General features: G+C 44.1%; 1 protein-coding gene across 5 annotated transcripts in view; it reads left to right on the top strand.

Moving 5' to 3' along the window:
- The window catches only part of DNAAF11 (dynein axonemal assembly factor 11), a 95,174-nt gene extending 84,463 nt beyond the window's left edge, over nt 1–10,711 (top strand). For all 5 annotated transcript variants that reach the window (XM_065519640.2, XM_065519639.2, XM_073999470.1 and 2 more), the window contains exon 12: nt 8,656–10,711. In XM_065519640.2, coding sequence (XP_065375712.1) covers nt 8,656–8,830 — 175 coding nt within the window. In that variant the 3' untranslated portion in view covers nt 8,831–10,711. The remainder of the gene's footprint in view (nt 1–8,655) is intronic.
- The last annotated feature ends 7,436 nt before the right edge of the window (nt 10,712–18,147 follow it).

Raw genomic sequence — 18,147 nt, 5'->3', positions numbered from 1 at the left:
TGCCACCACACCGGGACAGGCTTGCCTTCTTAATCTCTTCCTGGTGTCATTTGATGAACAGAAGATTTTGATTTTAAAATAATTAAAATTATTAAACTTTTATATGGTTAATTATTTTATGTTTGTTCTGTTGTAGAAATTCTATCCTGCCCTGAGGTCATAAAGGTAGTCCTTTATGTTGTAAGGCTTTATACTTTTGCCTTTCACATTTAGGTATAATTTGAGGAAACATCTAATCCATCAGGAATTAAGTTTGTTTAAAGTATGACAATTTAACATGTTTAAAGTATGACAATTTAATTTTTCCCAGTGTGGACACCCTACTGTCCCTGTGTCTCTTATTAAAATGGTTATTCTGTCTACATTAGTTACCAAGGCCACCTCTGTCATAGACCAGGTGTCCACATCTGTATGGGTTTGCCTCTGGTCTCTATTCTGCTCTACTTCCTTAATTTCCATAGTCTTATAATGAGTTTTATAACTGGCAGGAAGTATCCTCTCACCTTGTTCTTCTTGAAGAGTGAGTTGGCTAATTTTATCCCTTTGCACTTACATATATATTTCAGAATCAACTAAGGAAGTTTTACTCACACACAAACACACACACACAGGTATGTATTGGGATTTTCTTTGGAATTGTATTGACCACATAGATCAATTTAGGGAGAACAGTTCTTATAGTATAATATCTCTCTGTCCTTTCTTCAATCTTATTTGATATCTCTTTATAACTTTTCCATAAACATACCAATGTTTTATTAATTTTTAGGTGTATGATATTTTGATGCTATCACAAATGTATTATTTATTTTATTTTTTTCTCTGCTGCTGGTATATAGATTGCAATTTACTTTTTCATTGTGGTAAAATACACATTACCTCAAATTTACCATTGTAATCATTTAAAAGTGTACAATTCAGTGGCATTTAGTATATTCACAATGTTGTGCAACCATCGCCACTAAGTAGTCTACTTTTGTGTTTGATTTTGTAGCCAGCAACTTTACTAATCTCTCTCATTATTTTATTAACGTATCTGTGGGTTCTTTTAGATTTTCTATATGCCTGCAAAGAATGGCAGCTTGCTTGCTTGCTTGCTTTCCGATTGATCCTTATCTCTTTTATTTCCTCTTCATACCTTACTGCACAGGGAAAAGCTCTGGGATAGTGGTGAGTAGTGGAGTGAGGGCAGCATCTTTGTTGTTCTGCTGAGTCCAGAGGGAAGCTTTCCATCTTTTACTAGGAAGTCTGAGACATGTTATTTAAACATAGTAATTGTAGTGGTTTTGTAGTTCATGTTTTCATATTCCAATATCTGAAGTTTTTATATTTCTATTTCTGTTCTTGTTAATTCTATTGGTTCTTGTGGGTTTTTTTTTTCCTTGAGTAGTCATCTTTTTTTTGTTGTTCATTTATTTGTTTTTTTGAGACAGAGTTTCTCCTTTGTTGCCCAGGCTGGAATGCGATGGCATGATCTTGGCTCACTGCAATCTCCGCCTCCAGGTTCAAGCGATTATTGTGCCTCAGCCTCCTGAATACCTGGGACCCACAGGCACGTGCCACCATGCCCAGCTAATTTTTTGGTGTTTTTAGTAGAGACAGGTTTTTGCCATGTTGGCCAGGCTGGTCTCAAACTCCTGACCTCAAGTGATCCTTCCACCTCAGACTCCCAAAGTGCTGGGATTACAGGCATGAGCCACTATGCCTGGCCTAGTTGTTTATTTTTTACTGTGAGCTACTGCATATAGAACAGTTCTCTGAGTGACCTTGGACCAACCCTTTCCCCCTACTTTCTTAGTTGTAGTTCACAAGAATAATTGTGGAATGTGCTGGGAATACAACATCTTGAGATAAGAGGGAGCTGGCTGAAATAGCCTCAGTTCTGTTTCAGTCGCCTTCCCTACCCCGGAAACATATGTCCTTCAAAGCTTCATCCCAGTGATCATGTGGTCCAGGGGTATACAATCCAGGACGGGCTGCTTCCTGGGGTCCCTGTGCTGTGGTACAAGTGGGGCATGTGCAGAAGAGATGCCATCTGCTTCCCAGGCAGCTTTCCTGAGCTTTGGGGTGCAGCCCCCAATGCACCTATGGTTTCTGTTGTTCTCTGCTGCCTGTCTATAAGGAATAAATCTGCTTCATGCAGCCTGTTGTATATGGGGGTGTTCTGTTTTACTGGACTCCGGCAAGTTGGTAACCAGTGCACAGGCAACTTGCTTCACACTCCACTGCCTAGGAAAATAGTCTGGTGCTTCCTTAGAGGCCTGGGAGGTACTTGGCCAGGGAACATTGGCATGTGCTGCAGAGAAAAACACTGCCAATTTGGAACCACTTTCATCTAAATTCAAGATTGAGGATTTTTAACCAAAAACTGCTATAAACTTTCTAGCTTGTGGTGACAACTCAGTTTTCCTCGGCCCCACTGAAGCAGCTTTCCTCAAAGTGCCTTGCAGAGGTGAGCAGTGGGCATTTACTTCTCCTTCACTCTTAAAACAAGAGAAGCTCTTTGGCACTGCACCCTTACTATGGAGAGGGTGTCCCGTTAGACTGCCCACCTGGCATGTTCAGGGCCTTGGCCTCTGTCTTCAGACTCCGTAAGGTCAGATTGACCAAAGCACAACTTCAAGGGCTCCCCAACTGCTCTCAGGGCAAGGTGACTTCAGGCCTCTGCTCCTCCTTCTGAGTTCCCACTTCCCTTGATTTCTGACCTTGTAGTTCCTTGTGATCTTATCAAGTCTTTCATGATCTCAAGAAAGTTTTCAGTGGGAGGTGGGAGTCTTTGGTCCAAACATGCTAGCTTACTAGGACACCAGAAAAAAGTTCTTTCTTTATGTTTTTTTGATAAAAGGAATGAATCTCTGATGTGTTTTGCACTTAGTGATTGATTTTAGGCATTTTCTTTTTTCTTGCTTACTTCCATGATGATAAATCTGTTGATTTTGTCTTCCAGCTAGTCTTACTGGATTCTAGAGGTGATGTTTCTGAAGGTCAGGTGGTGGGTAAGACCAGTGATGGGCATCTGTCCTCTGACATTAAGGCGGGGAAAACAAAAGAGAAAAGGCCCCTCTTCTCTTTATTTTGGAGATTACTATGATCCTCAAGTGCCCCAGGCTTAGCTGCTCACTGTTTCTGACTCCAGAGATCCATGAGTAATTGAAATCCTCTATTGTGATTGAGTTCACAGCACTTTGGGAGGCCAAGGCAGTCGGATCACCTGAGGTCAGAAGTTCAAGACCAGCCTGGCCAACTTTCGGCAAAACCCCGTTTCTCCTAAAAATGCAAAAATTAGCCAGACATGGTGGTGTGCACCTGTAGCCCCAGCTACTTGGGAGTCTGAAGTGGGAGGATCACTTGAACACAGGAGGTGGAGGTTGCCATGAGCCAAGATTGCACTACCGCACTCCAGCCTGGGCAACAGAGCAGGACTCCATCTGAAAAAAAAATTTTAAACTACCGTGTCAATATCAGTGGCTATTGTTATTAACATCACTATTAATTATTTGTACAACTGAATAACTCTACTAAATGATAACTACAATTATAAAAACTTAATCATAACTGGTCTAATTTACCTATGTAAAGATTCACATTAGGTTATGGGATTCCTGGTTCCCAGGGAGAAGTTGGCATTCTTTTCCCTATGTTTCTATATGTACTGATAGATGACATTTGGACCTGACTTGTATCAGGATATATTTGTCTACTAGTAATAGAATACCTAAAATGGACTTTAAAATGTAGGATGTTTTATTGCCTCAAAGAACAATTATTCTGGAAGAAGGTGCTTTTGTAGGTGGTTCGCCAGCTTAGCAGTTAAGACCCCAGGTCAGCATCTTTGTATTCTATTGGCCTTTCCTTGAGTGTCACAGATGAACTCTGGAGTTTCAAATAGCAAATCCTCATACTAGCACCCTCCGTGAGAAGGAAGGCTTGGTAGGCAAAATGGTAGCCTCCAAGATGGTGGTTTCAGTGGGGGCATCATGGCTGGAAGGGCAAGTAGGAGCTCCTAGAATGCTGATAATGTTCTGCTTCTTAATCCACGGTGCATTCAATTAATGAAAGTTTCACTCTTATGATTTGGTCACTTTTCTATACATGTATTGCACTCAATAAAAAGGCTTAAAAAGAATTAAAATCACCACATAAGAAATGAAGTATCTGTGCTTGCCCCAATCCTGAGCCTGACCCTCAGCTTCAGCCTCTAATGGACCCCTGCCCCTCTCCCTTCTCCCACATCTGCATCAGTGAGGAGGGGAAGGGATGGGGGCGCTCAGTGATGGTGTGAGCATCAGATAAGACTGTGAACATACAGGTTGAGTATCCCTTATCCAAAATGCTTAGGACCAGGCTTGCTTTTATTTTGGATTTTTTCAGATTGTGAAATATTTGCATGATACCAGTTCAACATTCCTAACTGGAAAATCTGAAGTGCTCCATTGAGCATTTCCTTTGAGCATTATGTCAGTGCTCAAAAAAGTTTAGATTTGGGGGCATTCTGGATTTCGGAACTTCAGGTTAGGGATACCCAACTTATATTGAGAGATGATTAAAAACAGCAACACATCCCTTTCAATTCACCAAAACAACTGGGTCAATTTGGTCAGTCAAATTGTCTCACTTGGGCACACATCATATAGCTTCTTTAAGTACAATAATGACTATATAACATCTCTTTTTCCTAATGACAATAGTATTATTTTATCTTCTTAGTAAGCTTATTGAGGATAGGAAGACAGCTTTTCATTTTCAGTCTCCAGGACACACACAAACCTGGGTGCATAGTAGGTACTCAGTAAACACTTATTGAATGAACGGGTACATGAATTGTGAGAAGCCAATGAAAGAGAAGGTAAATTATCTTGTTGTGACAAATAGCAATTAAAGAAAAATTGGAAACTTAGCAGGACAGTAACAAGAAGTAGTGTCAGTGTTCTGTTTTCTAACTATATTTACATGACACTAAATATAATAAATAGGTTGTTAAACATCATTCCCTTACTTGAAAAATCCGTCTCTAACTTTCCTAAAAATAAGCACACTCCTTACTGCTTGAGTATCTAAAAGTGAAAAGAAAAATGTGATGGGCGAGGTGCCCCAGTTCCCAAGAGTTGTGGCACCAGCACTTGCCGCAGAGCTGAAGACTTTCAGCGTCTTACCTTAAACACTTCTCCAGGCAGCCTCCTCAACAGATTACCTTACCCAGCCATCCAAGCTTCCCTCACTCACCCAGGCCCTACCCTGACTGGACTGGGCCAGACACTCCCACTCTTTCCCCCATCCCCACCTTGGGTACCTCACTCTCTGCAGATATCAGGCTAAGAGTAAGCAGAACAAATATTTTCTTACCTGTTGTCAGTGTTACCTCTCCGGAATGTTCTTCCTCCTCAAAATCTTGGAAAATACCACCCCCACCCTGCCCCCAGTACCAGGTGCCAGTTCCCTTACTCTATGATTCCTACCGTAATTCCTTCCAGGCCTTGGTGATGTTGTCTCCTTGTGCTTTAACCTGACTTGTTTATCCTGCTTGCAGAGCCCTTGCCACCCTGGTGCAAAATAGCCAAGTATATGTGTGTCCTCCTCCTTTGATTATGGGCACACACCATGTCTTACTCATCTTTAAATTCCTGGCACTGATTACAGCACTGCACACCTAAAAGATGTGTGCTGAAAAGCATAGTGAATTGCATTACCAACTCTTACCCATATCCTAGTACATACTGACTGATGCCACCCTTTTCCTACATGGCACTGACACTTATGGAATGCCTGCTGTGTTTCTGGCACTTCTCTGTGTCCTTTACATGGATGAACTCATTTGATCTTGACAGCGGCCTTATGTTCATTGTCATCATCCCTATTTTAAAGATGAGGTCTTTGAGGCACAAAGTGGCTGAGTAACTCACAAGGGCCAACAGCTTAGCAGGTAGAAGCCAGGATCTTGCAAGCTACCCTAGACGCTCTACTGCCTCTTGACTTGCAGTAACGAACTTTGTTTCTTGATTACCAAGAAATAAATGAGACGAAAGAGGGCCTAGCAGGTTGTGGGTTTACTGTGTCGTAACACAATTGGTTTCAATATTCATGCTGACCTGGAGAACTGTTTGTTTTGATGGATATAAGCTTATGTGCCAAATGTCAAGAATAGAAAGCCCCTCTTTATGCTGTGTGTTTGGTGCCTCATTTTCTGTGAGGAACAGTATGGTGATGTGAATACCAGAGATTTGGATTCAGTTCCCAGCTAGTTCTGCCTGTGTATATCTGTGGGACCTTGGCTGACTATTCCTCTTGTCCTCCCACTGGGTCTGAGGATTTGATGACACAAGTAAAGGCCTTAGCATGGGGCTCAACAAAAGACAGTGTGTCGAGGGTCCCCAGGATGACCCCAGGTTCAGAGATTAATTAGAGGAACTCACAGGACTCAGCATATAATTACACTCATGGCTAAGATTTATTGCAGCAAAAGAATAGGAGGCAAAATCAGCAAAAGCCTAAGTCCAGAAAAAGCCAGGTGCAAGCTTCTAAGGGTCCTTTCCCTGTGGAGTCACACAAGACATGCTTAATTCCTCCTGCAATGGGTTGCAACAACACATGTGAAATGTTGTCCATCAGGGACGTTCATTAGAGACTGAATGCTCAGGGTTTTGTTGGGTGCCGGTGGTAGGCACCCTCTGCCTAGCAGGTGCCAATGTTATGCAGTCCCAGAAGGAAAGCATAAACCAAATTGACTGCACACATTGCACATTGCAAGGCATAGTGAGCTACCCTTATTGTTTAGGGAAAGTTTCTCGTGGCTGTAGGGAACAGCTTACCAGCCAATGCCCAACCTTGCAGGCCTACCTTCTAAAGATAGTCATCTCTGGTCTGCCATGTTTACTGTTTTCTGCACAGTCAGCCACCAACCTTATGATGACTGACTATGCAGAAAAGAATAAGCAGCATCATAGCTGACACCACAAAACTCTATTCTTTTAAAGGCAGGTGGTTCAGTGAATACTGTGGCACCAAGTCATCTGAGAGGAAGGTATGTTCAGGACATGACCACAGCACCATTCATTTCTCTGGAGCATTAATTCTGTCTTTACTGCTCACCCACATTCCTTCACATCTTTCAGAGCATCTTTGAATTCCCACCTCTGTCACCCCTTCAGAGGCTACACAAGCCCCTTTCCATTTTTTCTCCTTCCTGTGGCATATGGAGTTTATGGTATGCTGTTTGGACTTCTGAATATACTATTTCATATTCTTTGTATATTTTGTATTTTTTCTTCAGCAGGTCCTTGTGTATTACTCAAAATAGCGTGAAGGATCAAAAATTCAAATGCCTTCAAGGGCTAGGCAGATTACAGAAATGAAGGGAGATGGTTGCAAAGACAATAGAGAGCTGACACTTTCAAAAGAAAATGGAATCTTCCTGCCCTGACAAAGGGTGTTCACTGGATGAGCTTAGTCTGAAGGCATCAGTTTAGAGCTCCTGGATTCAACTGACTGTGATTTTCTTTAGGTCAGAGATAATTTCTTATATAATTTCATTATTTCCCCAATAGAAAAAAAAATTTTTTTTCACCTATTCAACAACATTTATTCAATACAGCCATCTGCCTAGGATAAAAGATGAAAAAGACAAAATCTTTGCATCAAAGATACAAGTATTGTGTGAAAACAGACACATAATGAAACAGGTATATGACAGTGTCATAAATTCTATGTTCAAGCCACATTGTGCTATAAGATATTACCAGGAACCAGGTCTGTTTGCACAGACCATGGTTTCCCTGGTGCCTATACAGCACCTGGAATATCATAGATATTTAACATGTATCTGTTCAATGAACATTTGAATGAATGGTGCAGTGACTCCAAAACAATTTGACTGATTATCAATATAATTTGGGGGAATGTTATAAAAATACAGGCCACCGGGCCCAACTCCAATCTTATTGAATCAAAATTGCAGGGAATGCAGTCCAGAGACCTGATTACCTACAGTTTTCTATCTGACCATGATATTGGGAACATTGGCCAACCGAGGTGCCCCCTTCTTCTGTTTCATGCTCGCTATTGCCGAGAGAACTGAGTGAGCGCAGAAGGCACAGGCTCTTGTGGGAGGAGAGGTTGCTGGGGCTGCACTTTGCTATGCCCCTGAACTTGTCGTGTAGATGCCCCTGCCAAACCCCTACAAGTTAGATTGTCTGAAGCAGGAGGGTTCAGAAGCCTGATGAGCTGCATTAAGGAATAAGACCTCCCTGGAAGGATTCAGTTATTAATCTTGGCTGTAGGGCTTTGCTTCCTGTATCATTTCAGTTATCAAATACAAATTCTTAGGGAGGTAAAGTTTCACAGGTGACATCTCCTCCAATTGCCTGTGCACTAGCAGAAGCCCAGTGACTTTTTTTTTTTTTTTTTTTTTTTTTTTTAGTACTTTTCTTCTCCACAGGTCAGAATCTACAAGGCTCTAAGCTTCTTGACGCTAGGGACATTCTCTCTCTCTCTCTCTCTCTCTCTCTCTCTCTCTCTCTCTCTCTCTCTCTCTCTATTTCTAAGCTCCAGGGACATTACTTGCCAATGTTTGCTGAATAAATGGATGGGTGAGTTGAATCTATTTGAAATTTTAAAGGATGTAGTATCCGTTTCTGTTTGTCTTTTTTTTTGTTATTGTAGAAGCAAGCACATGGAGAAACTAGAAGTAGATCCTAGCAAGCACTCATTCCCTGATGTGACTAACATAGTTCAAGAGAAAAAACACACACCCAGAAGACGACCTGAACCCAAAATTATACCAAGCGAGGAAGACCCAACCTTTGAAGACAACCCTGAAGTGCCTCCGCTGATTTGAAATATCTGGCTGCATTGCCACTGGCTGGGACCCACCAGGTCCAGTTTTGGTTGGTGTAGAGACCACATGCATATTATTCCTGGGATTAACACAGAGTTATTTGTCAATATCGCTACTCCAGTGTTTTAACTTACTTTGCATAGTAATATCCTTAAGCTAGCTTAAAATTAAAATGTATGTCTTAAATGCTATAACTCATCATTTGCCTATAATAAAGGGTTGGTATTGAAAATGTTTAGTAAGATCATAGAACTATTGCATAAAACATTGATTATAAATCCCAAAATTGTCTACTTATACAAAGTATTAATTCATAGATAAAAGGACTGAGTATTAAATTGGTACTTCAGCAAATTGGTCAAGCTTAGAAGTTAAACCTATAATTTCAGACCCAACTGGAATACTTTAATATGATTTTAAACAGCATTTCCATTTTCCTTCTCATGATGTGTCTGCTTTCTCTGGTGGCATGGTATAATGGCAAGAATACGAGTTTTTAAGCCAGACACCCTGTGTTTGGATTTCAGCTCAATCACTTTGTAAAGACCTTCAGCAAGTCCTTTAATTCTCTGAGCTTTAGTGGCTTCATGTATAATCTGGGAATAATAACACTTGCCTCACAGGTTTGTCTCAAGATAAATGGCAGAAAGCACTTAGTACAGTGTCAGCCATTCATTGAGAGCCTCCTCTCCTTCTTCCATTTCTCCTCTCTCTCCTCCTCCCCTTCTCCTCTCTCTCCTCCTCCCTGCTCCTTCTTCCCCTCCCTCCCCAATTACTTTTCTCCCCTTATTCTCTTTCTTCACTTTTTTACTCCCCATCCCACTCTTCCTCCACTATTTCCTTCTTTACTTTTTAAATATCTTACCTCTTCTTTATCTAGAACATTATGAATTCAATATTTCACATACATTGTAGGACAAATTACTGTTACTCTGATCATGATATAGCAGCATTTGAATCAGTTTCCCCAAATATTCATTCAACAAATACTTATTAAGCAACTATTCAGTGCTAGCCCCCTCTCTGTTCATCAGGGATTTAGTAGTAACAAAGCAGACAAATACATACACACAGACTATGTCAGGTGGTGTTCAGAGCTGTGAAGGAGAGTCAGAGTGAGGGGATCAAGGGTGATGGGTGCTTTTTCAGACAGGGTCATTCTCTATTAAACAGGCTTCCAATGGAAGACTCTGCTAATGTTTAGCAGATAACAAAATGCATCAGTTAGAAAAAATGTGATGAGAATGAGGGACTGGTTGTAGGAATGCAATTGGACACAACTGTGGGAAGAGCTGTGTAGTGAAGCTCTGGAAGGGAGAGGTAGAGAATTGGAAGAAGCAGCATTGGCGCAGGTAGACAATTCAGAACTTGCACAGAATCTGAGAAGCTGAAGTAGGACTGTGACTGGGAGCTTGTGGAGAGGTCTATGGAAATGATCATGCTGCTGGAATTGTTGCCTCTATTTATCTGCTACCCCTCTGGTCCATGGCCAAGATCCTGGTGGGTGGGCTTGAAGCCAGCCTTCGTCAGCAGGCCTGCAGTAAGAAAGATGGGATGGACGCACAGCGGTGGAGATCGAGGGTCAGCTGCAGCAGACTGACCCTCTGCATCTCTCCGTCACTGCAACTGATGGAGATGATTGAGTGTAACACCTTTCTTCATGGTCAACTCTACCCAGGGACCACATAGGGAAGGAAATTCTGGAAAATGGTTCCCAGCCTTAGCCAACTTGACATATTATAATCCACCAGAACTCAAACTCTACCAACTTGGAAATCATGTACATTTGTCAGGACTGTATTTAACTTCTACATAAAGAGAAAGCAAAATTATACTTTTGACCAAACTAATACAATTATCCATTAAACAAACAAAACTGTGCTATCTGTTATGGACTGAATAATTGTGTACTCACAAAATCCATATGTGGAAGCCCTAACCCCCAGTGTGATGGTATTTGGAGGTGGGCCTTTGGGAGATAATTGGATTAAATAGTATCAGGAGGGTTGGTTCCTCATGATGGGATCTGTGTTCTAAAGAGGAAGAGACACTGGAGACTGCGCTCTCTCAGTCATCTGAGGACATAGTACTAAGTCAGGAGGAGATCTCGGACTTCTGGCCTCCAGAACTGGGAGAAATAAATTTCTGTTGTTTTAAGTACCCAGTCTCTGGTACTTTTTCGTGGCAGCCCAAGCAGATGAGGACGTTATCCCTCTCCCAAAAAAGATATACAGAGTCCTACATGTGACCTTATTCATCCATGACTGACGGTTATTTCTCTTCTAGAGGAGTCATGCTCTCATTTTTATACCCTATGAATTAACTATTGAGATATAAAGTTAGCCACTATTAACACCTCTTATTTTAGAATGGAAAAAAAAGAAACAAAGTGAAGGGATTTACGTCTATAGATAAATTCCTATGTGGATGGAAATATGTGGTCCACGGTGTTGTTTTGGGTCCCCAGGAATTACCATTGTTTCAGAGTCAATGTCCAGTAATCCCTGAAATGTCTGGGTGTTTCTTTCCTCTCAGTGCACAGTCACCCTCGTAAATGCGGGTCCCTTTGCAGAAAGCTAGAAGGAAGATTTATAGAATAAAATTTTGGCAGTATAGCAGGGTTCTTCCCCAAGGAGATCCAGCTGTCAGGTAGTAAACCAGGAGGATATCTGCGGGAAAAGTGTTCCAAAACCTAGCCAGATTTTTATATATGGATATGTGTGTTTACACACATACATATTCGTATCAAAGCAAGGAAGAAATACCATCACTACTATAGATCTTGTGTTTGAAGCTGATCAGTGGCTGCAGCTGGTAACATATTTATACCCTTCTTCTTCCACTACTTATTTCATGTTACCTTTCCTTCAGCAAGCCACTCCACGGGGTAGTTCCTGACGTCATGGGGCAACTCAGTCTTCATTCCTGCACATTCCTAGCTACTGACAGTCCTATCTGTATTGGGCTGTTTAGTTTTCCATTTACTGTTACCACAAAACTGGAGGTACTAAAAAGATGCCCCCAAAATTATCTGCATTTCAGTTAAATCCCTCCATCTTCTTTCCTATTGCCCGTGAGCAGTAACTATTCATTTTCTTGTGACAGTGAAATCACCCAGCCAGTACACTGACTTCCTTCTTTGCCTGTTAGTTCACAGCACAAAGACCCCAACATGGCCAGATTTGTCTCCACTTGCAATCAGAAGGCAGCATTGTTGTGTTTTCTGATGAAAGCACTCTTTCCTTTGGAACCAATCTCTCTAAACCAGCAGAGCCCCAGGTTCCAGAGGCAGGAAGTAAAATGTTGTCAAGTTAATTAGTAGGGGCAGTAGTAAGCAGGCCATACTCATTCCCATCCCTTGGTCCCAGATCTGTGCATCTTGGCTGTGAGAGAAACAGCACCATATATTGAATGGGGATTCAGATTCTATGTTATATCCCAAGGAACATTACCTCATCCACAAAAAAGCATTATATCACATGCTGGCACTTTAATTAAACCTTCAAAAGGCCACTTCATTGTTCTATCAGGCCAGCTGCTCCGGGTAAGTTCATTGAATTCTATAGCATCATTCTATTGGCATGCTTCATTTGCTGGAAATTGAGTCGCTGGTTAGAAGTGACGCTCCATGAAATACTATGACAGTGAATATGGCATTTGTTAGGTAAGTCCACAGATGGTGGTTTTGGCAGAAGCGTCGTAGGGAAGGAAGAAAGATTTATGTTCAGAATAAGTGCATTTTCCAGTGAAAATAAGGGTCTTTCTCTTCCATAATAGAATTGTTCTTGTATAATCAACTTGCCACCAGGTGGCTGGCTGGTCCTATAGGGCCTTTAAGTGGCTATATGTGGGACTAAGTGTTGGCTTCTACTTTTGTCATATTTGTCACTGTGAAAGTCCAAAAACATCTGCAAATTACTGGACATTCTTTCCATCAAGAGGTGGAGTCTCTGCCCTCTTACCTTGTATCTGGGCTAAACTTGTGACTTGCTTCTAACCTATAGAAATAATGTCATAAGGCTTTCATGGCCATACCACTAGATGGCTGTCATAGCCACACCAATTCTGGTTCGTTCTCTTGGGACACTTGCTCTGGGTGAATCCAGCCACCATGGGAGAAGTTCAACCACTCTGGGACTGCTATGCTGGAAATGCCAAACATGGGCGTTCCAATCACAGCCTCAGCGGTGTTCCTGGCTACCGCATCAACTTCCAAACAGACAAGTCTGCCATCTTTTATGTCCAGTCCAGTCAAGCCTTTAGATTACTGCAGTTCTAGTCAACATCTGGCTGCAACAGCAGGAGAGACCCCAAGTGAAAACTGTCCCGCTGAGCTTTCCCAAAATTGAACCCACAAAATTGTGGGCAAAATACAATGGTTTTAATCTACTAAATTTGGTAGGTAACTTTTCATTTGGTAGCAGTAGCAATCAGAACGTATTTGGCACCTGGAGATGGGGCTTTACCAAAACAAAAACCTAAGACATATGGTTATTGCTGGGGGCCAGGGAGCAGTCAAGCTGGAATGACCCTGAGGTGGCTGATGCATTTGGATGCTCCAGGAAACAGACACCAAGAAGAAGTTAGAACTGCAAGAGATTTACTGGCGGGTAATGCCTAAGGAAGAAGGAGAAAAGGGGGAGCAGAAGTACAAATGGAAAGCCTTAAGACTTTCAAGCTTAGATGTGACTGTGACACCTGTAAAATGAGGCAGAAGGAAGAGGAAGGAGGATTGGCTAGAAGGACCCTCTAACTGCAGCTCTGAGAAAATCTCAGCCAATGGGGAGCTCCAGCACAAAGACTGTCACAGAAGACGGGCATGTTGGGCAGAAATGGCCAAGCCTGGATGCCCTGCCATGTTGAGTTATTGACTGGAAGCTGCCTTGAAGAGTGTGGGGGCCTCCGCCCGAATGCTGCAGTGGACCTGGCAGGCACTTGCCCCTGAGGTTGTCGGCTCTTTGCACTCCTTGTGGCAGGTTCTGTCTGGAAGAGGTCTGAGCAGTGCATCTCTGTGGCTACACAAGACTATTAAGGAAACTTGACAGGCCCCAGGAGGCTGTCAGTGAGGATGTACAGGAAACTAAGGAACATGCTCTTCCCTGATGGAGGAAAGGAGGTCCTCATTATGTAGTAGAAGAAAATTTAGGAACTGTTGCCTATGGTAACATGAAAAAAATTTTTAATGCACCTACTGACTTGATGCATTTAATGAAAGAGATTTCCAAATTGAAAGCCGAAAGTGTCCGCTAGGGTCTTGCAGCTACAAATCACATGATACAAACAGTGAAAAGCTAAAGAGGACGTGTAAAGGAGCTAACCTGGCTAGGTTCAAAACGAAAACTTCCTCATCGCAGTCTCTTTCAGCAGAGTGAAACTGGCCTCACCGTAACTGTGGACCACTGTGGTGTTTGGTGTCCCCTTGGGTCGTGTTTCCCGAAGTTGGGGGTACACAGGCTGGTATGTGACTCATGCCTGAGAAGTTTCTAAATGACAGTGGGCCAGGGTCTGATCCTGCGGGCAGAATCAGTCCAGACAGCGAGAGAAGGGCTGTACTGAGGCAACGGGAGAATGTGGCCCTCTCCTAAAGCTGGCTGAGGTTCCCTGAGCAAAGGACGGCCTGGGTTCATGTAGGGCACCGTTCATGTGCACTACCTGGAGGGGTGAGGAGACTGAAAGAAGAAGCGGGATGTGCTGCAGGACACGAGGGACTGAAGATGGAATCTCAAAGGATTGGAAAGAACCAAGGATGCAGGAGAGAGGGACAAACAGAGAACCTCTGAAGGAGCTAGGAAAGGTCTCAAGAGGGAGAAAAACTGCCTCCAATTCTCCCCCAACCCTGCAGAGCAGGAAGCCTGACCAAGCCCCTAAGAGCAGTCAAGGTCCTATGTTTCCTAGCCTTTGACTTGAATGAATAAGGGAGGGGGTGGTCACCAGGACCCAGAGAGACAGCTGAGTCCAGTAGGCAACTGACAGGAGCTGAGACCCTCTTCCAGGGGCAGCCAGCCCAGTGCCACCCACAGGGAGACAGCTGGGAGAATAGACATCTTAACCTGACTCCCTCCTTCCCTCCTATCTCTTGCTAAAGCTTCCCAGTGACCAAAACCCACTGGAAGCCAGAGGCAAGGGAGCCTGTTGATGGGGTCCTTCAAGGTCATCTTCCTGGGCACACAGCACGGTGAAGGGTGGGGGAAGAGTCAGCATTCTCCCTTTTATCTTCCTTCCTCCCCCGCTCCACCTCTCCCACACTGCAGGAGGGGGCTAGATATCCAGAGTCCAGTAGACCATGACATGAGCAGGATGAGAGAAGGGAGAGGAAGAACTACATTGCCGCCACCTTTTCTGTTGCATTTCTAACCTCAGCATCCTGAGAAGGGGACTGAGGAAGGAGAGGAGACAGAGGATGCAATGCCAGGGTTTTGACCATTTTAGGGACAATCTCATCTCTGAATATAGATGAAGAATATGAGTCCAATGGTTGAAGGGCCAAGAAGAAATGCCACAGGATCTGCCTAAGTCTTCATCCAGGGGCAGGAAAGGGCCACCCCCACTGAAGAAAGGTGAAGGCATAGTGGGAGATAAATCTGTTGTGTTTGGATCACACTGACAAGGTTAGCATTCATGCTTAAAAGTTCGTGGATAGTAAGCAGTGATTCCAGAACCTGGCACTCCGGCTGCTCCTTCCAAAGTCCCCCATGCCACCCTCTTATGCTCTGCCTCTGCTCCTTTTTTACTTCTGGGGACCTGGTTTGTTTATGGCTCCCACATGAGCACCGCCAGCAGCAGGAGAGGCCTTCAGTTCTCCTCCCAGTCCTCACAAGGAGGAAACTTATCAGGCATGATGCCCAATGCCCTGCATGCCATGCATTTTCCTTCTGATTTTCTTCTCAGGCCTTTCTTGAGCAGCATGAACCAGCCCTGTGGTATCAATGCCCATCCCGGCCACCGTCCCCCACACAGCTGTTTGTGTCTGCGTTCTCCTCCTGGCTGCCATGATGAGCCTGGCAACTGCATGCCCCTGCATGTGAGTGGCATGCAAATGTCCAGGTGAGACCACTGACAGTGACCACTGAGGAGATGTGAGTCTGACTCAAGCCCCCCAGGCCTGAGTGGCGGTGTCCTCCTTCCACGCTCACGGGAAGGCTGCCCTCCATGTGATAGCTGATTTGCAGCATGCGGTGTGTATCTGTCACCCTTTGCAGCCTGTCACAGCTTTCCTGATGCATTTGGATGGAAAGTGCTACCCCATCTGCAATTGACGCATGTCAGGCCAATGCGTCTACCACTCTGCGGCAGACCCAAGCTAAATTAGTGGTACTCTTCTACGTCTGCTCCCTAATTATTGCTCTTTGTATTTGGTCTGGTGTTTTCCTTGTATTCGAGATCAGCTGCAGCTTGTCCAGCTGCTAGGGCTCTCCACTTAGCACACATTTACCAATGACCTAGGAGGTGTGAGGAGCCATATCAGGTGCCAGGGAAGATTCGCTTGCAAGGTCCCATGATTCCAGTTCTCATGTTCCTTCGCTGAGGACTCTGCTCCCTCCAGCCATCACATGAAGGCTGGTCACTGAGGGTCGCCTCTTCCCTCCCCACTCTGCTCCATATGCACCCCCTTCCCAGGGCCCAGTCTCATGGCTTCTGCCACTAGCTCTGGTTGGATGCCCCTGAAATCTCCATTTTAGGCCTTGAATTTGTGCCTGAACTTCCTCTCTCTTCTCCTGGATGTCTTATACGTGGTTCCATACAAAGTTCAGTATCTTCCTCCTCATTTTTTCTGCCACTTCATCTTATTCTGCCTCTTCTGGCTTTTGTTTTATGGATTAACTTTCCAATCACCCAGATTAGAAAACATGGTCACTGCTTCCTATATTCAACATTCAACTGGCAACTAACTCCTGTACACGCTACCTCAAAAAAAGCATCTCCAGTTCTCTCAACCCTGTCTACATTTAATCCCCATCATCTGCTGTGCCAACGTGGCCCCAACCTCTGCCCTCCTTGATATAAATGCCCCCTTTGACTGTTACCCAAGGGCAAGGTTGAACACATCAGATCTGGGCCCCAACCTGCTATGTGCCACACCTCCCACCACCTCCCACAGCACTCACCCTGCTCACAGCCCCAAGGTTGTCACCATCCCTGACAGCCAGTGTGACATATCCACTGACCCCCTGCTGGTGCTGTGGACTGAGGCTGGTGGTGTGCTGGATCTGAGGGGCCCAGGGGAGCTCCTCTCAGGCTTGGCCAGGAGTGGGGAGTGCTGCCAGGGCCCAGGGACAGAGTGAAGGTCCTGCTGGTGGAGGGGAAGGCAAGACAAAGTGCACAAGGCATCTCTTCCTTGACAAGAACATCCATTGTTGGAATCATTGTAAACCAGTGGAGCCTTCGTCAGAGAGAAATGAAGTCTGATGTAATGAGCTATCATCTTGCTTCAGCTGCACTGGCTAAGTGTGCCAGTCCACGTGCTATCAAGGTGAGAAATCATGGGCCACCTTGACCCCGGAGCTCCTTGCAGCAGGACCCAGGATTATGGAGAACCATATTATTTACTCTGCTCACTTGCACCAACAAAGGAAAAACAATGCTGTCTGGTTACTATTGCTACCTAACAAACCATTCTGTATTTAGTGACATAAAGCAACAATTTTATTATGCTCAGGGTCTCTGTAGGTCAGAAATGCCAACAGGCATAATGAGGACACTTTGTCTTTTCTCTTATGCCTCAGCTTGGAAGACCCACAAATCAGGAGTGATTTGGAATCTGGAGGCTGGAATCATCTGGAGATGTCTTTATTTGTACATTTAGCGGTTGATGCTTTTGACCAGCCTTCAAGTGGCCTGACAGCCAGAATGGTCACACATGTCCAATACAGCTAGTCCAGGCTTCCTCAGGGCAGGGCAGAGTGGCTGGGTTCCAAGAGTGAGCACCCCAAGAGAACGATGAAGGGATGCATGGCTTTTTTTTTTTTTTGGACAGAATCTCACTGCAACCTCCGTCTCCCCAGTTCAAACAATTCTCCTGCCTCAGCCTCCCGAGTAGCTGGGACTATAGGTGCATACCACCATGCCTGGCTAATTTTTGTATTTTTAGTGGAGACAGGGTTTCACCATGTTGGCCAGGATGGTCTCCATCTCTTGACCTCGTGATCTGCCTGCCTCAGCCTCCCAAAGTGCTGGGATTACAGGCATGAGCCACCACGTCTGGCCAGATGCATGGCATTTTTAAACCCTAGCCTTGGAAGTTTGCATAGCTCATTTCTGTCATACCCTAAGGATCAGGGAAATTACAGAGGCTTGCCCAGGTTCAAAGGGAGAAGAGT

This window comes from Macaca fascicularis, chromosome 8, assembly GCF_037993035.2.
Source record: "Macaca fascicularis isolate 582-1 chromosome 8, T2T-MFA8v1.1".
Lineage (NCBI taxonomy): Eukaryota > Metazoa > Chordata > Mammalia > Primates > Cercopithecidae > Macaca > Macaca fascicularis.
This window is presented reverse-complemented; position numbering and strand designations above follow the sequence as displayed.